We start from the raw sequence: 23,096 nt of genomic DNA, 5'->3' as shown, positions 1-23,096 counted from the left end.
TTGTCATAAATATTGAAAAATGCGCCGGAGGAATCTCAGTTTTCTGATGGCCAGCCTTAAATGACAGAAGTCCGCATTTCCTTGCCCACGCAGTTAGATCCTCTTCTAGTTCTGATGAAAAAAAATAAGGGCATTTATAATGTATTTAAATTATAATGAAAACTTGCAAGAGGGGGAAAAAAGAGAAGAAGAAAAAAAGGAACATCGATATCCCCAATCAGACTTGTCACATTTGCATTAAAATTTGACAGTTTTAACGCAAACTTTTGCTTTACTTTGAAAATATTTATGAGTACTACAAATAAGTTTGGATCAGAGCTTTCCTCTGTTGTTACCTACTGTCTATGAAAATGATATGATAAGCTTTAGTTAAGTATTTTAAATTGTTCAAATTATATTTTTTGTCTTCTTATTACATATTTATATTAAAAGTTACTGTGAGAAAGCTATAGCCTTTTAATTATGAACAAAACTAGATTGAGTTTTAATATTCATCCTAATATTTCCACCATATGAAGGTCCTAAACTATATCCCCTGGAAATTGCAGCCTTTAGTCTCTAGATTTTGATTTATAGCTTTTATCTCTGGATATTTCTTATTTTATTCACCCAAGTTTGGCCACACTTTGTTGTCTTCGCCTCATTTTAATTTGACCGACAGTTCGTTGACTGTCTAAGCTGCTTGACAACTCGTATCTGAGGTTTTTTTTTGGCCACAGCTATCGACCCACTTAGATGCTGTTAGGATTTCTGTTGGCCAGTCGGTGTTGAATTCAATTATCATTGTCAACACTTGTTTAATCTCCATGGTCACATTAATTTAGCCCAGTTCGTAGCGTTAACGAAACAAGCAAACAAAATGAAATCCGAGAAGCAAGGCACGAGACAAAAGAAATGAAAAAAGAAACCCTCTTATTTAGAAGAAGTCGGTGGAGTTTGCTTACCTGTAACGCGTTGGGCCACATGCAGCTCTCGGAAGATGAAGAGCCGTCGCTATTTTGGGCATCGTCTGTGGCGGATTCGGTGCCAGTTGGACTCGTCGTGGTGGCAGCTGGGCTAGGTAGAGCCATGGCGATGGCGTAGCCTCCGTTCACATAGCGATTGGCGGGCACCTTTTGTGTGGAGGAACCGAAGATGGAGCCGCGCAGCAAATGCTTCGCCTTGCCACGTATCTCTGGGCCAACGGTGCCGGCGATGGGGCACAGCTCCTCGATGCTGTAGCCATCTGTGTGGGGAGTAACATAAAGCACGAAATGGCAGACGTGTCAGGAATAAATGGCCCTAGGATGGCTCTCCAGAGAGAGAGAGAGAGAGCGCAAGAGGCGAATAGAGGAGAGAGAAAGAGAGCACTTACCTTTCGCCACGAACTTGTTGTACTGTGCAAATTCAATTGAGATGCTGGTGCCGCGCGGGCAAGCAATTACCACCTGATCCGTATCACAGGCCGCTTTCTGATATGTGCGCAGTGTGGCCGATAAAAGAGCTATGCGTGGCACGTGCAACAACACAGCCGCATCATGCAACACAGGTGTCGAATGTCGAGTGCCGAATGTCGAATGGCGAGCGAGTGGCAGATAAATGTTGTTACATGGAAAAGTAGAGCAAAAAGTGAATTTAAATTAATTTTGTTATGCAATTATTATGCCACTCAATAGTTCAATTAATTTTATTTATTTAAAGTTTATTTAATTATTTCGCTGACAATGCAATTTAACAGCTCAACATCCCGTAATCGCATCCCGCAATGTCAAGCGCGTCCTCATTGTGCACACCTCAATGTCGTTTATTTATATTTATTTATAGAGCACACGCCTCCCTTAAGTCGTAAACGAGTTGCAACTTCCTTTCTTTATAAAACAAAGCAGCAAATTGAAAATGACAGGACGTTGTCTGAGAGCTCCGCTGGGAACTGGCAACTGTGAACTGGCAACTCTGAACCGTAAGCAGTTGAGTTTGAGTCGAGCACAAAAGAAGCCCATGCGGTAAGCTGAGTCAAACAATTGCCGACACAGCAAGCGCAACAACAATGGGGTAGGCGAACAGGACACAGGTGGCATAACGAGGAGCGGCAACAAAGTTTTGTGGCATCGTCACGCTGCTTGCTGCTCGCTGCTCCTCGAATTTCTCAACAAGACTAGGCGGAGGGATGTGGGCGTGGCTGTGGCTGTGGCATGGCGTCAGAAATGCGCTTCCGCACTTCAAACAAGGCGTAAAGTGCACATTTTTAGCGAGCCTTACAAGGAGGACTTGTCTCTCATGGGACTAGACAAAATTACACAGAATTCTTGGCAAAATACTTTAGTTCGCTACCCTCGACAGACAGAGTTTATGCATGTGGAGCATGCCGAAACACAAGTTTCGTGCTTTCGTCCTTCAATTATGTGATATAGAAATAATGATGCACAAACTAAATGAGTCCGCCCGTCTATCAGGCGAGCAATTTAAATGTGGGACAGGGAATATCGCCTTGCTCCGCATTGTGTTTTCCTAATGAGTTTGGGCCCAGAGCGAGAGAGAGAGTGAGAGAAGAGGAGAGGAGAGGAGAGCACAGCGAATTGGTTTTGTTTTTGCCGACTGCCTTCGGCGAGGGCGTGACAGCCAGCGAAATGAGAAGAGCGGGGGAACACACTGAGATTGCATCCCTGAAATGCGGGCAACCGACTGATTTATATTGCAAACCATAAATTATATCTAAATGGTGCGTTCTCACAGCTCGCTTCTGGCAGGCGAACGCGGACAACTCGTAATTATTTCTACATATAGATATAGATGGAGATATGGCTATAATCAAGGACTATTGGCCAGCAGCCATCGGCCAAATGGCAGGTTGCCGCCCACGTACAATAAATTTACCAAGAGACAGAGAGAAAATAGTTTGAGCGCTTAAAGCTAGAAAGAGTTGAGCTCAGTCAATATGCACAACAGACTTGTCATGGCTTACAGTCTTCTCCGATATGAATAATATATTTAATTTCATTGGAGCACTTCTATCTGAGCAATTGCTCAGTTGCGCCAGCTGGCTACATTAAATTAATTGTTATGACTTTACAGCCGTTTTCTTTTCCTTTTTGGTCTAGGGAACGAGCGAAAGTTTCAAAGGCGATGGACGGAAGTCGCTGAAGTTTTTTATTGGTGCCATTTGAGTTCAGCAATCGAATCACTTTCGTATGGTAGGAATCCAAATAAAAGTTCGCTTTGCGCTTGCCCATAAAATCCGGAATCACCTCCCGTTCCACGTTCCAGCTTCCGAGCAGAGGGAAAAAACTTTACCTTTTAAAGTGAAAGCGTTTCCAGCGGGTTGCTTAAACTGCAAAAACAATAAAAATCACACAAAAGTCCCTTTGACCTTGTGGTTTGCCCCAGCACAATGTGTGTGTTTGTGTGTCTGTGCACTGTACAGTGAACACTCGTTTGCATGGACGCCCCTTTGCAACTGGGATGATGCCGCACTTTTCTGGCACTGGCTCGAAACTTTTTATTTGATTTGAAATTGAAAGCGGTCCAGACAGATGCCGGTGGCTTCTCGAAAGGGGAGAGAGAGAGGGGAAAGGAGGGGAGGCACAAATTTGCTTTGAGCAACCGCAACGACTTTACCTTACAGCACATTACAAACAAGTCCAAGTCACAGTGAGTGTGTTTTATCCGCATGTGCACCGCATCGTTTTACATACTTATGAATAATTTAAATATAAGGCCTACTTCTTTACCTCCCTCCCTTCCGCCTCTCTGCCAGTTGTGTCCTCGCAGAAGACTACAATTGAATATTTATATAGTAGATGCCGCACACAGCAAGATATGTCATCTGGCTCAAAGGCAAATCCAAAACCAGAAAAACTCTTTACAAAATTCGAATTCGCATTTCAATTTCTATTTGTATCTCTCTTCTATTTGTATTTATTTGTATTGCTAGCTGCTGTATTTGTGTTCAATTAAATGCAAAGCCCATGAGGGTGACACACACATATTTGTATTGTAATTCGGACAAGCTGCTCGACAACTGGGTCAAGTTCTTGGCTGGGAGAGAGAGAGGAAAAGAGAATACATGTGTTATTAAGGAAACCGCCAAGTAAAATGGCATCGAACAAATGTACTTTGTACTCAAACGAACTGATTCATTATTCATGTCGTGCACTCAGAGATTAATCATTCGCTTCAAGTGACTGTCAGCAGCTGCAGTTCGCACGCGACTTGCAACTTCGATTGAGACAACGCTGCGTATGCGTAATCTGAGAGTTCACACACACCCAACTTGGTTTGCCTGAACTTCGACAGTGCCCAAAGGGGGCAACAAGGCTCTGAGGCACAGAGGCACTACGCTCGCTTAACCCCAATTTAGTTGTCACTACTATTTGTGCTCGCTTCCTGCCTGCCACAAGGAGTCAAGGAGTCAACAGAGGAGGCTGGCTGTCAACACAGCAAAGAGAATAGCCAAAGCCCAAAGAAAGCGACTGTCATCGGGAGTTTGCCGAGTCAATGGCCCAGAAGAAATTGATTTGTTTTGATTTATTCCATTGCTTAGTATATAATCTATATATATGTTTGCTCTGGGTCTTCGTCGACGACGTCGTCGTCGTCGTCTTCGTCTTCGCTCTGAGACTCGGCACTGTGACCCTTGGCACCGCGTGGGTTTCACCACTTGCCGCTTTGATGTTGCCCGTCCTTGGCCTTCGCCTCTTTCTTGTCACATGCAAAGTTGTGTTGATTTCTTTTGGGGACCGCCTCTCTTGCCACATTCATATTTTATTGTGCCATTTGACTCGCTTAATAAATGGGAATTTGCCACTGTCGATACTGTTCAAACGCAGCCCCAACCAAGCAGCAAGGACATCGAGAGAGAACGACCCGCAGGGCAAATTGGCGTTGCGGCATCTTTGTTCTTTGCTCCCCAAAAAAGAAAATGCCATAAAACTTGATATGTATCCGATATGCCTGGCGCCCACTCAATGCCTGTCTCTGTCTGTCTGTCCGAGGAAAATCTAATTAAATGAAATTTAATATTTCCCCCATCTCATCATATTCAAGATGGCCAAATAATATCGATTGCAGGGACATTTCCAGATCCTGATAGATCATAAAAGAACTGACGAACTACCGAACTACCGCAGAATATTTCCCGAGATGCGTCATCAATTTGATGGTCTTTTAATCAGCATTTAGTTTTACTAGCGAACCGATAGCGAGTCTTTTAACTAACTGATTATCTATCTTCCAAATTTGTGCTCGTAAAATATTAAGGTTTGCTTTAATAACAGATTGAACGGCATCAAATTTGTAGCACCATAAAATACAGAGCTACTTATTTCCTGCCTTTTACTAGATCAATTTGAATTCCTTTATATTCTAGAAATGATTGAGCACGATACTTTCGATATGTATTTATATATTTTCGCTATCATGTTCATCAAATTTGAAGGTTTGTTTTACTAATAGATTGAATAGAAATGTTTAGCTTTGCAAGATTATTTTGTATACTTTAAAATGAGTACAACAATTAACTTCTTATCAGGTGACTTGATGAAGGAATTATTTTGCCTTTGAAATGCACTTTCCGCTCTAAGTATATCATTATGCTAGAGCAAACAGATATTCGCCTACACTTTGTAGCCAGCATAAGGATTTGTGTTTACAAAGCGTGTCTAGGGGGACAAAAAAAAGGAAAGAAGAAGGAGAATAACTTGGCGAGTTCTCGGCGGAAATAAGTCATTCATAAAGTGCAAACAATACAAAAGTGAAAAGAATAAAAGTGAACTGCAAAATGTAGACATAATATTTCTCCCTTTTTGCTGACTCGCAATGGTTTGTTCTCGGACTCGTTTTCAGGGTTGAGAACTGGGACTGGGATTGGGATCGGGACTCGTGCTTTGTAGTGGACCCCGGCTCTAATCCTGAGGAAACAAAAGTTTATGACATTTTACGAGCTTTTTTAATACTTTGTGAAAACTTGTGCACATTGCCATCCGTCTGTCCGTCCGTCTGTCCGTCCGTCCGTCTGCAGCTTATCCATCTTTAAGCCCTGCAACTCGGCGGAAACAAAAACAAAATTTATGAACGTGTTTTGTCATGTATGGATGGCTGCCTGGACAGATGAGAGCTGCCTGCGGACGGAGGAGGCAAAGCACGAATAAGTCAGTCAAAAAAAACACACATACGCCACGTATAACATATATCTGAGTTTAACTCGCTTTTCGCTTTGTTCGCTGTGACGCTTGTGCCACATTTTTTGGACGCACAGCGTCGCGTTAAAAACTTTTCTGTTTGTCTACACATCAGCGACAAGTGGCCTGTACATGAAAAGCGTATGGAAGGAGGTGGAGGAGGAGGAGGCTGCCTCAATCTCGAGGCATGCAACATTACTTTGCGTAATTGAGAGCATAAATTTTATGAGCTCGCGCTGCGAGTTGCGAGTTGGGAGTCTATGTGTATCTGATGGGCTATGAAATATTTCGTATGCATTAAAGACATTAAATAAAGCGCAGAGAGAGAAGTGAGGAGGAGGAAAGTAGAAGGAATTCTCAAGATGAATGAAATCTGGTGAATACACGTTTGCTAGACACATACGCAATGTGAAGCAGATTTGAGGACTCTGGGGAAAAGGACATTCGTAGACGAGACAGACAGGATCCGAGCATGTTGCAACATGTCATGCTTATCCTGGGAGTTGATAGCCGGCATATTAACATGCTAAATGGTGAAATGGAGTTTTATGCTGTAGCTGTGGCCAGTTAATCATTTCCGCACATTATCCTCTTATGGCCATAACAAATTGCCAAAGCCCATGAAATCTTAATTAACATGTGGCATGCCACACATTGTACTCTGAGTCTCTGCTTCTGCGTCTGCTTACCCAGGGGGATCAATCCGGAATATGATTTCGCCTTCGGCACGAGCCGCACTTAAAGCGCAGAGGAACGAGACCGAGAACGAGAACGAGAGAATCAAACACTTTGCCTGCGAATAATCCATTATCCTGCGGATCGTCGAGCACTTGCGACCAAGCGAGCCGTTGGCCATCGCAGGCATTAAAAGTGACTACCACCGCATTCACCACCGCACCACACGACGCGTCTCTCTCTGGCAATCGAAGCTCGCATGAAATGTCCTTTTTTATTAACAATTATTCGCTCGTCGTTGTCGTTGTCGTTCTCGTTGATTTTACTTGTGAACGGATGTTGTTGCTTGGGGATCCGGATTCGGATTCGGACTCGGATACGGATTCAATTCGATTCGGTTCGATTTTTGATTTCACTTTTTCGTGCTCATTTTTAGCTGCGTTTGTTAACACTTTTCGGGGCTCACTTTTGGGCCGCACTTTTATTGCCTTTGCTGCAGCTGTAGCTGCGCGAACTTTTCACAATTTTTCAGCTGTGGCACAACAACGATTCAGCATTTATTATCAGCTCGAGTGAGATCAATAAAAGGCACTCGCAACGCAACACAACAAACCCAACTAAAGCATCCACCCATCCAGCAGCAGCTCTGAAAGTCTGATTGTTATGGAGGTAATCAAATTGAACATCTCTATATCCTCCCTCCCCCTTCGGGTTGCTCCCTCTCGCTGTGCAACAACTGACAAGGCCGGCGGCATAACGTAAGCAACCTGCCCCAAACTGAGAGGGGGAAAAAGGGGAGAGAGGGAAAGGTATTTGGAGTGCGAATTGAATCGATGCAGCTGCCACGGTGACGATAACAGCAACAGCTGCCGCAGGGTTTGTATACGTGCCACGCCCACACTGCCACACTGCATATGCATACATCAAGTTGCAGCGGGGGAGGAGGCAAGTGGCAAGTATCAAGTGGCAATGTTAACTGCCATTCTTCGCACATTCCAATTTAAATGGAAATTTAAATTTAAATTCGAGCTCGCATACGAATTGATTGGCTTCGCTTAGTGCCACATCGTGTGGCAGCCACAGCGCTAATTGCAGTCTCATTAACCGGCCCCAAAATAGTTGCATCGCTTCGCATCGCATTTCATTGCATGTCCTGTTGCCTTAACTGGCACATCATTTGCCCATCGAGATGCAATTCCTGTTCTCATCCATCAAGCTGCAGGGAGCGACATGCCGCATGCAGCATGCCCCAATTATGTAATTCCGCCGGCAAGGGACAGAACAGAACGGAATGGACAGAGCAGACAGTCGTCACAGTCACAGTCAGAGTCAGAGAGACGACGCGACAGTTGTGATAGTCGAAGAGCAGAAGCGGAAGCTGAACTTTTAATTAAAATTTGTATTTGACGAGTCGAAAATTTGGCTTGTTAGTTGCCCCATGACGCATGTTGTTGTCGTGCAGCAGGACATGAGAAGGACACACAGCTAGATTGCTGACATTCGAAATTAGAAAATAATTGCGAGCTGATTTAATTTCAGGCAACTGCAATCAAGTGTTTAACAAATTCGCTGCTGGCCTTCGCCTCCCTCTGCCTTTGCCCTCTGTCACTTCAACTGTGTCAAGTGCAACAAATCTCCCCCTCACTACTTCCCTCCTCCACGCCATCCACTCGTTGGAAAACCCATTTGTGTTTACCACGCTAAATTGATATGCAAACATGTGGAAATTGCGAATTGCGATTCATTAAGCAAATTTGCCTTGGCTTTTAATTGCGCTCTGATTACAATTCGCAATTCTCTAAGATACAATTGCGATGCTGAGATACAGAGATACACAACTGTCCAACTTAATCAATGCTGTGAGTGATTTCTGGCAATCAAGTCCTTGATTAACTTCTCAACTTGCTCGCAGCTGGCTGCAAGTGTTTTTGGCATTAGTTGTGCGATCTGTTATTCAATTATTAAGCGCGTGGCTGCAAGACAGAAGGCAGCATCAGTTGAGGGCCACTTGAGCACTATTCGCGCACTTTGACATTTGATTAATGATGCGAGTTGGTGCGCCACTTCAGAGAGGGGCGTGTGTGGCACATAGCACATTTCTCCGCTGTCATTGAGCGCACACAATAGTAAATGAGGGCAAGCTGGGAGGTGGGAGAAGGAGGAGGAGGTGGTTGGCAGCTTGTCCCTACTGGCCACAAAATTGAAATAAAGCGACAACGCAGGAGCTGAAGCCAGGGACAGTTGGCCACAATTGCGAAGTAAACGAAGCGGCAAACCGCCAGACACCAAACTCAAGAGGGGCAAAACGCAAAAAAAAACAAAACGCGGCTTATCGCAGGCCACAAAAAACAGATTCAACCTCAGCTCAGCTTTGGCTTCCTCCCCAGCTCAAAGTGAACCTCATCATCTAGGCCAGAAAGCAAGCTGGCCTAAATTGTGCTGCCATTCGGCTTGTTAATTTCACATATTTGTGGCTGTGGCTGTGGCTGCTCTACGAGATTAGTCAGCTGCTCTCCAAATGGATGCTTTAGTTGTTGTTGTTGTTGCTGCTCATTTGCATTTTTTGCAGTTGGCCGCGTGAAATGCCAAACACGAAAAATTTCGCGCACTCAAAGGAAATAACTCACTTTTTATTCTATTTTACTTTTTTTGGTTTTCTTTTTTGGTTTCACGTGCACGTGTAATTTTTTGGCACTGAGGCGAGCGAAACCCGAGACGCAACTTGCCTCGGAATGTGGCAAAGTTGATGTTGCTATTGTTGTTGTTGGTGTCCCGGCAAAATGTTGCAAGAGAACAAACGCGCGTTGCACGTCCGTTGCGTTTAAGAGTCGGCGAAGAACTGAACGCTGAAATGCTGAAGAACAATAGCTCGATGTTCCACACGATGTGCCACACGATGTGGCACACACACACACACACAACGAGGCAACAGCCGAACGCCAAGCCAGGGAAATAATCTCTTCGAGTGTGGCACAAAGAGCGAGAGACTCTCGAGGGGCTGACGAACTGCGTAACTGGGTCAGGCAACCCAGCTGCCAACAGTCTGTCCTCCCCTCTATTCTGTTGCCAAAAGAGAGCGAGACAGCGAGAGAACGAAAGAGAAAGAGCGAAAGTGTGCGAGCCGCATTTAATCGAATGTAACGTTTACAGTCAACTTAACACATTGATTTAGCCTATCGTAGGTAAATTAGTGGCCAACTGCCAGAGCCCTCAAATCGTCGACGCAATGTGTTCATGTGTTAGTGTGTGCTCGAGTGAGTGTGTGAGTGTTGGCTTGAATGTGTGCGTGTGGCGGGGCGATTATAGCCAACGCTTTAGCCCGGCGTCATAATTCGCTACGGAATCGCTTTTATCACTTACAGCAGTTATTTCCTCTCACTCTCTCTCCCTCTGTCTCTCTCTCACCCCACGCATCCTTGTGTGAATGTGTGTGAGTGTGTGTGTCTGTGATGGGGCAAGGACACGTCAAAGCATGGCTAACGACGACTTGTTGCCAATGCGAAGAACGAAGGTGAAGGTTGTGCATTTCTTGGAATTGAGGCAATCAAGTTATCCTTGTGGACACGTCCAGAATATGAGAGAAAGAGGGGAGACAGGGCGGAGTATGCAGGACATTGTGCTGTAACCCATTAAATAAATTACACATATTGCAAATTTGACATTTTAGTGCTCGCTATCATTAATTGCAATACACTTCGGATCTAAAAATTGAGACAAATTCCACTCGCAAATTATGCCAAATATTTGTTAGTACTATAAACACACACACACATCTAGTACTCATTCATGAACAAACATGTTTGCGTGTCAATAATAACAACAAACAAACACTAAATTTATTGCGTCAACATAAATTGGACAAATGAGTTAAATATTTGATTCATTGCGGCGAACGCATTGATTTATGGTCTGCAACTGATTGCATTAAACTTCGACTCTATTTGTTTGAAATTTGCATTAGATCTGAAACTAAATATAATTAAATATTGGTGAAATTAAATTCAATATCAAAATACTATTGAAGGGGACATTTTACACTTGTGTGCGTAGAGCAGCAAATTATAGATAGATAACGAAGCATATAATTGATTATTGAGATAACTATTTTAACCTCTCAATTATCAAAGAGGAATTTATGCATATACAGAAGTGATTAATTGAACATCAAATATATCATCAAAAATAATTATATAAAGGCCAAATAACAAAATGATGATGTTTTCGGCCGTTCAAATATCGATTTTCATTCCTAACTTTTTAAAGTTTAATTAATGAATATAAAATATATAATCATCAAAAAGTTAATAAGGCAAATTTGAAAATAAGAGAGAATATTTACCACCTTTGCGAAAATTCCAACATATAAAGCTATATAACTATGTCTCTGATTATTAAAAGGCATATAAGAGATAAATTGATGAAAATATAATATCTTATTATCATATATATAATTAAGAGAAAATGAAAATGAATTTGCTATCAAAAAACATAAAAGATGAAGAGGAATAAGAAGAGCTAGATAACGATGTTTTGATACCCACTAACCATAGGCCAGAGGGATATTATATCTTTGAGCCTGAGAGACAAAGGAGGCATCACCGATATCCATAAAGTATATACATATGTCTATTCTTGATCAGCGTGAACAGCCGAGAGAATATAGCCATGTCTGTCTGTCCGTCTGTCTGTCCATCTGTATGAACCCATATATCTCATAGACTATATGAAAAAAAGAGACTAAACTTTTTTTTCTAGAGGTTTTACTTTAGCTAATAATCTGGTATATTTGTATTATATGGTGTATTTTAAATGTAGTCCTATATCAATATACCAAATAGCATTTGTTCGGTATTAAGGAGCGGGTCCACAGTCGAGCATACTTGAGTGTATCTTTCTTGTTTCTTTCCATCTCGCAATTGTCAAAGAAATATTTGCTCGTCGCAATACTTTATGATTATAATTTATCATCGTAATTTTCTAACCCACATTTATTTAGCAACTATCTACAAATACTTTTAGCTTGCATTTAATCTAAGTAATGAAATTTTAATAACTCTTGCAAAGCTAAATGAAAGTGGCTTCAATATTTGATTCACATGAATAAATAGTTAAGTTAGCTGACTTCACTTCTATCACATTTCCCGACACACTTTTCCACTAAGATATGCAGCATAAAATGTTATTAATTTCAAGCTAGTCTTATGAATAGATGGTCACTTCACGCATTAACAATCAAGTGTCTGGATTAAAGTGGAAAATGCTAAGAGGCTAAGAGGACTGTTCACCATGTTGGCCACGTTAGTCGAGTTCACCACGTTGCTCAGCGTTGGTCAGCGAGCAACTGAGGGAATCGCTTAGGAATGCACAATGAACAACCGCAGTTGTAGAGCGAACGAACGAGGACACATCCAGCTAGCTGCCACGCATATTTAAGCTGTCCTCTGACCTGCCCGCATCCCCCTCTCCTCACCCAGACCAAGCAAGCCTCTTGCCACCTTGGCACCTTGCCACTCCATCATCTAGCCTCCCACTTTACGCCTGTCCCCCCCTTGGGAGTGCCTCACAGGTGGCATCAGAAATCGAGGCCACTTTGCCTGACGGCCAAACATGTTGTCCGAATTGTAGCCAGATAGCTTCTGGCCACCGTATGTGGATGATGCACAGTGCCTGCAACTGGCTTTTGCTCTTCTGCTTGCCACCGCGACTTAATTACGCCGTCACAAATCTGACTTTGACTTTCGCTCGGCTCGTAACTCGACAACAGCCGCAAGGTCGCTCATTGTTGTTCGTTCTGCATTGTCCATTCTCTACTTCTGGCATTTCCATACGGATTTCGAAATTAACCGCAGGACATTTCGGTCTGTTCCTTTTGATGATGCATCACTGCGGGCTAAATGATGGATATGCCAAATCACGTACTGTCATTCACAATACATTCCGAATTAAGCAAATAACTTTGATTAGAAAGGCAGTCAACAACCTTTTATTTGTAACTGATAAATTTGAATTCAGTTGGAACTAATTTAAAAAAAAAATAAGATCCAAATACATTCCACAAACGGAAATTGAAACCATTTGGTTCTTGTTCCACTTCCAATGTGAACTGCTTGTGCGCATTAACAGTGCACTGCTTGTCCCAAGTACACAGTTAACAAAGCTATGTTAACAACAAGAGCATAGCACAATAGGTTCTTGAATTGGCTTAACATAGGCAGACACTCTGATATACAAAAATAAATAGGGGTTATATAACAAATAATATTCCCAACTTTTACAACACAATCATGAATTGTTATAAAGATTCGAATTCTGATTTGTTATAAAAAGTTGGATTGAAAACTAGGATAAGGTTTGAAAATTTATTTAAAAAGTCCTGCAAAACCGGCAAATGTTTTAGAACGACATAGAAAATGTCCTTTAAAAGTATTTTTTGAAACTTAGCTTAGTTAGGAAAATAAAATTAAAATTACCTCCAAATAGCAAAAAGGTTTTGAAGTAACCTACAAAATATCCTAAAAAGAAATTTTTTAAAAAACAAAGGATTTGTTGGAAACTTAGCTTAGTTAGAAAAATTAATTTCAGAAGTCTTGCACACGTCGAAGAGTTTTTGAAGTAGCATACAAAATATCCCAAAAACGCTTGCATTGTAAAGATGAATTTTCCAACCAATTGCTAACTAATTTTTTATTGTTTGACCTGGCATCTACTTCAGTATGCTCTTCATATTGTATATTATTTCGAATATATATCTAAAAAATAGCAATAAATGCTCTTAATTTGTGTTCTGATTTATGTTATATTTTTTGTTCTATGCTTTGTATACATATTATGTATAAAAAGGATTGTGTATTAAGGGAAAACTAATTTCTTTTCAATTCGTACAGAATAAAAATGCCCGCAATTATGTTGTACATTTGTTATACAAGTTTTTTATTAAAGGACTTTTTCAAGCTGAGAACAGATTTTTGGGATTTAGTTCACAGTGTGTGATAAAGAAAAATCTTGAATACAAGCGGAAATGTCTATAAGTTATACGACTATAATACAACACATGTTATACAAGTGTAAAATTGTGAAATGCTGATATACTGTTATATTCCATGAACAACGGGTTTTCTTCTGCTTTAACTGCTCGACATAAATATATGGCAAGTTTTATATTTATAACAGAAACATCCATAAAAATATTCTCTGTAAGCAGTGCAAGTGTCCCAAACAGAATAAAGCAGTGTGAGCAGTTCAGCTGTTAAATCATATCGATTTAACATGCTGTTAATATGAAATAACAGAAAAGTCTGCAGTGTTTTAAAAAATTAGAAACTTTTGATTTTATTATGGCTATAATAAAACCTATAACTTACAGCTTTAATAAACTGAAACGACTCTAACTTATCTACAAAAACATTCTTAAATTGTACTAGACTGTGCTTGAGTTGAGATCTCCCTAATCGTGCTTTCGCTGAACTTTTCCCTAGTATTCCCCCAACAGGATTTGTGGCCCTTAATTGCACTCCGTCGCAGGATATAAAAATCAATGAGGTTAACCTTGAAGATAGGCGCATATGCTCAGACATTAATATTTTCCGCCGAGACTTGATGCTGGGGCACATGGCTGAAGTCGCACGGTCGAGTTATGGCCAGAATTTATTGTCGCAGTTATTCAGTGACTTATTTACCTGTGTTTACCTGAGTTCCCTGGCACTCTGGGACTCTCTGTGGAGTGCTCCCAGTTCCCAGCACTCGACTCTCGAGTTGCGTTACTCTTCGACAGCTCCCAAACTCGAGAAGTTATTATTGCAGCGAGGCGGAAAATTGCTTCTTTCTCCACGTGCGAATTGCTCGCGGGCCTCCTAACCAAGCGATGAAGAGGTGGCGAAGGTGAGGAAACATTGCAGTGTTGCTGAGTAGCACTGCCTCCTACACCTACACATGCATCACTTGGATTCAGGTGGCAGAAAAGTCGGTGCCCGCATTGTGTGCAAAATTTCGGGTGCCTGATTGCCGCTAATGAGCGTCAAATTGAAATTCCTGCTCGGCACTGAGGCAGTAAAGAAGTGCTGAAGAGGGGAAGCACTAGGAGGGGCATCCAGGAGTATATCATCGATTTCACACCAACGCACACACACTCCCAAACAATGCCTATTCCCAGCTGTAGCTGTAGCTGAATTCTCTTGTCACTCCCCGAACCCTGAACCCCGAACCCAAAGTAGTAAATACAATTTTGGCACAACGCCATCATAATCCAGTTGACTGGCTGCTTAAAATTCCACATGCTCCTCATTGTGATCCGCCGCGAGCCGCCTTAAAGCCCTCCCCACCCTCAACCACCTCGACCCTCGACCTGCCGATAGTGGCACCTCGTGTCATTAAAATGCAAGGCAGCGGACTGCAAACCGGACACGTTGAACACCGGACGCCACTCAGAGCTTACACTCGGTACTCACACTCAACAGCATTCAGCATTCAAGAGCAAACCCCTCACACACATTCATATTTTCACGCACATTGGAAAACTTTTGTCTAGGATATTGAATGCTTTGCGAGTCCCTTTAACCGGAATATTAGAGACGACAGCTCAGTAGCTGATGAGGAACAGACAAGAGTGGGGTAATAGTTTTTATTCATGCGGCCAACTTTCAGTGTTTGCCAATGATGACGACAGGATGTGTCAAACAGGACTCGTTCACTCGGCCTCAGTCAGAGTTACAGTCACAGCCAAAGACACAAAGTCACCGGGAGTCAAGAAAGTTTTACGAAATTTATTTGCCCAACAAACCCAGAACGTGCCACGGGGCAGGAGTTGGTATCTATATAGAAACTGAGCTTAGCTGACTTTGCTCTGACTGTCTACGCAATTTACAACTTCAGCAAACACGCTTGCTAATGGTCTCCCTAATCGTCTTCCAATTGCAGGTGATTTAAGTTGGTTAAACTTGGGCGCAAAGCAAATAATTTAAATGAGAAAATATCGCATTTAATTACAAAATATTAAATACGAGTTGACTAAGTAATTTATGTACTTTCATTTGTGTTGAATTTCGTTGTAAGTGTGCATAAATTCAAATACATTTTACACACTTTAACATGAATATTTAAATTTTTCATTCAACAAATTTATTGCAATTTAAAATCATATTTGATGCATGCAAATCACTCGAAATAAATTCACATCGAAGTGCAAATATTTGAATTTGAACTAACTGAATTTGTGGAAAATATGAAATTACTCAAAATTCAAAATCTGTGAAGTGATATTTCAATGATTCATGATATTTCGGTAAAATTTAGGGACATGACTGCACTAACAGATTATTTCCACAGAGAAACTCCGTAGTTAAGGAAACTTTGGAACATCTCCTCTGTGTATGTTCCGACTTCGGCTGAAATACTTTGAATCCCTTTGTCTAAAGGATCTTCGTGTCGCGCTACTTCTGAGACGAAGCCAAGATATACAGCTACGGACCTCCAATGGTCTATGCTCTATTCCTCCTCTTAGAGGCAATCGGTTCTACGTAAACCAAAATCTTACTTTAATTGTGTTCGTTCACGAATTTCTAAAATCAAGGACAACAATTAAGGGGAAGAGTCAAGGGAATGCTGTCAGAATTATGTGTAATTGTGGCAGCGAAACATTTGCGTCAAAAACTAATATTTTAATGTTGCCTGCAAATGACAGTAAAATGTTGTACGTGTTGCTCGTTTGGAGACAATTCTTAAAATAGACAAAGGAGGGAATCAGAAAGAATACATTATTATCTTCTCCCTCCCATTTATAAATAGAATCTGTTGAGTGGACGTGCTAAGCAGTTGCAACGTGCAACAGGTGAGCGTTGTGAGCTGCCCAGAGGGGGTCGTTGCCCCAAGCTGTGGCAATCAGGTGCAACTCAGCCGCACCCACATAAATCATGCTGCTTTACGGGCAGAATCTTACCTCAAAGTAAACCGCTTGGCACACTAATCGCTTGCCAATCCATTATGCTATTTGTGGCACAAATACTCACTGAGGCATTTGTCTCTGTCAGCTGCACATTCGATTGTGTGCCACAAGCTGCCTTCCAGTTCCATTTCCATTTGCCATTTGCCACATTTGCCTAAGCAGCTTGAGACATTTTAGCCTTTCGCCTCAAAGTCAGCTGCAAAGTGATTTCGCAACCTAATTTAAGATTAATAATAATTATTGCTGACTGAAAAGGCTTGCGTTCTAGGCATATGCTCTCCTTCTCCCACTCTTTACCTTTAGCCTCGTCTAGGCAGCTTGCCACAGGACGTTGCCTCTGACTCAAACAGGCAACTCAATGGGGCGCAGAGACTGGGAATAGGGAGTGGGGAGACTTTTGCTCGGCATTCTTGGCACGTTTCGGTGCGCCAAATAAATTTGAAATGTTTCATTAGGCCAGCAGCAACAACGCAACAAGACTCAAACAACAAAGTGCGGCAAGTGAGGAAAAACAAAGAAATTAACTTAAGGTCGAGCCATACGAAAAAAGGCAATTAACGCGATTGCTCTTAAATTTCGCACAATTAAAAAACAAATTGCGACGCACAACTTTATATAGTATAAAGAGATGTACGAGTAAGAAGAGAGATTGGCAGGTACAAGCGTGTGGCAACAACTAATCGATAAATAACTTAATGGCAGCTGAAACATATTGAAGTCAAGTCGAGGCAAATGGCAAACTCTTGTTAGATAGCCAATGAAAGTAATTTGAATAGCAAGGAAATTGACTCAGATAGCAAGAAAGGAAATTTTTAAAGGATTTTAGTTAATACTATATGTTAAAATATGCACTAGGATTTTGACTGGCCTGTATTTTTGCGGGTTTGTTCCCTAGACACTCGTTGGAGTTGGAGCCGCATTTCCCTCCGTCCACTTCCCCGCATCTGGGGGGACATTTGCTCGATAATTTCGGGGCGACATCGTTGAGTCAGTCGTCGGTTTTTATTGCCGCGAATATTGCTGCTCATAACTTTTTAATGCGGATGGCTGGTTGCCCCTATAAACAACTGGCGCTTGACAAAAACTTTGCTCTCTCTCTCTCTTCGTAAGTATTCCCCTTAGTCCCCTTCTCTCAACCACATCCTCACACACACATGCGAGCTCTCACTCCAGTGGGAAACATGTTTGTTCAGCGACTCAAAACAGATTCGTGATATTCACTTCGCCTCGCCTTTTTGCCTCATTTCATATAATTTACGCACTTCGAGACGACTTCTTTCACTGTGTGTGCTTAAGTATGTGTAGGGGGTGTGTGTGTGTGTGTGTGTGTGTGGTGATTGCAATTGCCACCGTGCTGTGGAGCTTATCTTTTCGGCAAATGCCACCGCAAGCAGCAATCAAAAACGCATTTCTACCCCGCAGCAAATGCGTGAGTCGCGATCATAACTTTATATTAAATTCATTTCCCCTCGCACTCTTCACATATTAACTTAAGTGTAAGTGCTTAGCATAAGTGTGTTCTCACACACACTCCCACCCACACACACACACTCACGTGGCTAATTTCATTTAAATTAATAGTCTGCGGATTAACAATAAACTGCGAGTTTAGCACAAACCAATTACAATTATATTGCAATTATGTTTATGACAAATCTACGTTAGAGTGAGAGAGGAATTTGGACAGTTAGGAAATGAATGCTGAAACTAATTTAATATTAAATAATAATCTTGGTTGCCAGAACAACTCGAGTTATTTATTTCATTTGGGAATATTGAAATGCACAGCTTACTTTTCATCACAAGGCAAAATAAACACAGATGTGAATAAACTAGTTTGAGATTGAGTTGGATTTCGAGAAAATTGCCAGCAGCTCTTTTAATCTCTGATGTCGATAATTTCATCAAAGAGAGAGAGGCGAGTAAACAAGCAGCAAAATTGATTTGTATACGAGTATAAATAAAATATATTTTGAACTTGTTAAAATTTGATATTAAATTCAGTCCTGGCAACAAAGTGACTCCATTCGAAAATTCAAAAATTCACCGCAATTGCATTCCTAAGCACTTCTATCAAAGACACACTCCTTCCCTTCTGGCCCCTGCTGGCATTAGGGAGAGAGAGACTCACTTCATATTGAGTTATGTGTCGCGTGAGTGGAGTATGAAATCAAATTCCACAAAATAAATTCACAGAATTATAAGCAGCTGTCGCGATGCCAGGAGAGATGCGAGATGTGAGCAGACCACAAATAATTCCAGACATTTGCATATTGGGATTGTATCTGCAAAGGACTTGCAGCGCCTGTTGCGCGACTCCATCTAATAATCGAGAGGAAAGGGAGGAAAGGGAGGAACACTCATCATCCAAATGTGAGGAGTTACCTACTGACAAACGCAGAGACAAAGCAAAAGCAGTCGGAGGAACACACACGCGGCACGTACGTGTCAAAAAACGTTTTGGAAGCCATCAATCTGAGGGAATAACAACGACAGATGACAATCAGCGATAGGTTCCCAGAAAGGCAACGTCTCCAATTGATTATCGCATCAAGTTGTTGACATGTCAGCTAGAAAGAAGTGAGGCAAAGTTTCTCTTCTCTTCTCTACTTTGCTCAAATAACAAGTGATGGGTCCGAAGTTGGACAGTCTAATTCCCCTAAGGGGCGCATTTATAGTTCTCGTACTCTCGTAAAAACTTGGGCAGATGGAAGTCGCATAAATAGAAACAATGAACAAACAAATGCTAATAGGAAAGCGAATGATTCAATGATTCCCTAAACTTGTCGACAGACCCTTCACAGTAAATGGGAACGGAAACCGCTTAAACGCGTTCACTTGGAAGGCAATTAAAAGGACGAAAACCCGATGCGAAACTCTGATCAGATTTTGTGCACAGAAGCGTAATATCTGTGTGGTAAACAGAAGATAGAAGACAGTAAACAGAGCAGAGCAAAAGTCCTTTTTCCCCTCCCACTCCAAACATGATGATGATGATGATGAACGAAAAGTACTGAGGGGTATTTTAGAGTGTAAAGTTTTCGCATTTTTCATCGAGTTAAGCGAGCGAATGTAAATAACTAGGAACTAGAGAGAAATTCGCGGAGGAAGAGCAGAAGCTTAATGAACTCGCTACGCCAGCTTCAACCAAATCAACGGCACAGAAAAATGTCAAATAACAACTCAAATAAATAAAAGATAAGAGACAAAGACAAGGACGCGAAGGCAGACGAAGACGAAGCAGTACAAAAGGACACTTAGTTGTTCGCTTGTTCATGTTGTTGATTTCATTTCGGCATTCGCGATACTCCTCCTTCTGCTTCTGCTTCTGCTTCTCCGTCATGAGAAGGATGTGAGCCGAGCTGTAAATAAGCAAAGCGATAAAGCCACTTACCCAATTTCTCGCCGCAGAGCGCGCTGTCGAAGGATGCGGCCAATATCAAGGCCAATAGTGTGACTCCTAGACGAGTCCGGGCTCGAGTCCGGGTCTGTGGCTCCATCGCGAAACCTTCGCCGTGGGGCGAAGGCACTTTTTGGGGGCGTGGAAGGGGCTACGGTCAGTTACTCCGCTTAGACAAAGGATTTCTCTATTAACTCGAGATGCTCTAAGTGCGAGTCCTGCAATTTACTTGGCTACTCCTCCGTTTTCTCTCTCATCTGCAATTAGAGTCTCGAGCTCCTCCTTTTTTCTTGTCCGTCTTTTTTTTTAATGGAAGTGTGCTTTCTTACGCTTCGATTGGTGCTTTTAGCTTTGGAACAACAGCTGCATCAGAGCATATGGCGAATAGACCCAAAACTCGAGGCCCAAAAACGCAATTGACTGAATGTATCTTAGCTTTTCTGCTCTCTCTCCCGTTTAGGTTGCCTTCAAAATGTTAAGTATATTTTGCATAAACATAAGCATTTGATCCTTTGATTGTTTTGCTCTTTAGCTTTGGCCTTCGTCGTCGTCCTTTTGCCAAAATTCCAAGCACTTCGCAATCTGTAGTTGAACTAATTCTCCTTCCGTCAGTTTTTCTGTCTTTACGGCCACAATTGTAATTTCAAATACTTCCACAGTGAAAGTGGATTGTTCGCTTCCACTCTCATGTTATCTGCAAGAAAAACAAAGAAATAATTTCTACCTATTCTTCGAGAGAGTCGCTTTCATTCGCTCAACATTTCGAGTCACTTAACATTCCGGGTAGCTTAGCATTTAATGTTAATTTATTGCGGCAATTGACTTACCATTTAGAAGGTGTCTTGTAATCCAAATTTATTCAGATTTGCCTGTCTATATGGCATAATATTCGGGCTGATTTCATTTAATCAACGTCACGCAAATTCCGCAGTTGAACGTATTATCCTTTTTCGCTGTTATCCCTTCACGTGTCACTGTCAAAATGTCGCATTAAGCGGCCACAAATTCTTCTTCTGATTCGCAATACGTAATGCTAGAAACACAAACAGGTTTATACGGCTTTGTCAGCTTGCTGCTTTCTCAGTATTATTTGAAAATTATTTTCAATTGCCAACTGAAAATTCTGGCTTCCTTGGAGCACACACACAATTTTTGATTACATTCCATTCAATTCGATGCGATTCAATTCGATTTCTTTCAATTATTTATCACTCAAACAGCCTTGGCTTTTCTTACAATTTATTTACGCAGTCCTTTCTAAGGATAGTTTCGATAACAACACAACAAACACCAAAGACCAAACACCACACACATATTATTCTTCGGCCTTGCGAGGATATTAATTTCGCTGAATCGTCGCAAGGCGATTCAAATTTTCGTTCGAGGCTGATTTGTCGCTGACCCCCTAGGAATCGAAATTCGCAATTTATGGAAAATTATGGCCAAACGATTTTCACATTTTCACATTTGGATATTCTCTCGATGGGAGAAAAACAAAGCAATTTCGTGCACAAGCTTCATTAAAGGCAATAAAATAAATTGATTCACAACGATGGCACAATTTTGCTCATATCCCGAAACTTTGATCCCTCGATTAAAGTATCTGCAAAATTTTAAGTTAGGCTTTCACTTTTTTTTTTAACATATTACGATCACTGTACTATCAAGTAATCAGTTTCAGCAAAATCCTGCCATCACTAATTCAATTTCCATTTTCATTTTCATTTAACATTTTCCATTTTCATTTACACGGACACGAAACGTCTTGCTGCCTTCAAGATTGCACAAGGTGTTTCTTATCGAGAATTGCGTAAATTCGCGGCAGGACTTTCACGGTAAGAAGAACTCTGATAACGCTCGTCCGTTGTACTAGGAGTGGCTCTGGCTATGCTGCGAAACAATACGGGACTGACTCGCAACGCCTAGCATCGAAACGGGCCAAGCACTTCAGCAGCAGCACACGAACTGCGAAACCCGAGATAAGGATGCTTTCCGATTGTGAACGCAGAGAGCGACAAAGAGATTCTGGATGCTGCTTAAGAGCACTGCAAAAAAAAGTCACAACAGCTTTCACTTTTGCAGCGCAGAACAGCTAGTTGCACTGCTCTAACACTATTCGTATATGCGCCTGTGAGTGTGAGCAGTTGCGCTATATACGCTGTGTGAGAGCCGTAGAAAGCTGCAAAAGCTTTTGCGTAACTTGAATTACGCATCGCACCTTTCATTCAGTCGTCAATGAACAATGACGGAATGTCAAATGCTTAAAATGAAAACAATAAGAACAAAAGCAGAATGTCAGTCAACTTATTTAAACTGTAGATACATGAAGCATGACTCTCTCATTAAAGGATACTTGCGAATAATACTGCCATTAATATATAATTAAGACATTGATGCCGTTGAATTGGCCCCATTAACAACGTGATTTAGGATAATTACACACACATATGCGTAATTGCGGCACTTAAAGCAGCCCATTAATTGAGTCGCACGTATGAATTACGCTGAAACTGGCTAAAGTTTCAACACCTTACTCACCTAGAAAGTTTGCCGTATCGTTATAATTCCACTGGCGATGCTGATTGAGTCTTAAAGTGGCTTAAGTAATTAAGGCGTCTAAAGTTTTATTAGCCACGTCCAAGTTTTGTGACAAAGCTTTCAACTTTCCACGAATCCTCCCCTCCCTCCTTGTTTATCTACGTGTAAAGCCATCTATTTGCCTAATGGCTAATGGCCGTTTAACAGTATAAATTCCATTGCTGACATTGAGGTTGCCAACAGGCCAATAGGCCATCTGAAGTTTCTCTTGACCTGCTGACTTTGTGTTTACATTGAAAGCGATGGCGACCATGTCAGAATGGCGTATCAAATTCCTCAAGCGTGCAACAGTTGCAATCAATAAAATAAAAGTTTAAATTACACTTGCAAA

At 41.6% G+C, this 23,096-nt stretch overlaps 2 protein-coding genes across 2 annotated transcripts in view; both read right to left on the bottom strand.

The window, feature by feature from the left end:
- LOC133837127 (uncharacterized) overlaps positions 1 to 22,080 on the bottom strand; it is a 31,223-nt gene extending 9,143 nt beyond the window's left edge. Inside the window, 4 exon segments of the mRNA XM_062267790.1 lie at positions 945 to 1,225; positions 1,355 to 1,483; positions 20,162 to 20,861; positions 20,995 to 22,080. Coding sequence (XP_062123774.1) covers positions 945 to 1,225; positions 1,355 to 1,483; positions 20,162 to 20,267 — 516 coding nt within the window. The 5' untranslated portion in view covers positions 20,268 to 20,861; positions 20,995 to 22,080.
- LOC133839126 (glutamine--fructose-6-phosphate aminotransferase [isomerizing] 2) overlaps positions 1 to 23,096 on the bottom strand; it is a 120,058-nt gene that overhangs the window by 41,964 nt on the left and 54,998 nt on the right. The gene's annotated exons all lie outside the window — the stretch shown is intronic.

The sequence above is a fragment of the Drosophila sulfurigaster genome, chromosome 2R (assembly GCF_023558435.1).
Source record: "Drosophila sulfurigaster albostrigata strain 15112-1811.04 chromosome 2R, ASM2355843v2, whole genome shotgun sequence".
Lineage (NCBI taxonomy): Eukaryota > Metazoa > Arthropoda > Insecta > Diptera > Drosophilidae > Drosophila > Drosophila sulfurigaster.
This window is presented reverse-complemented; position numbering and strand designations above follow the sequence as displayed.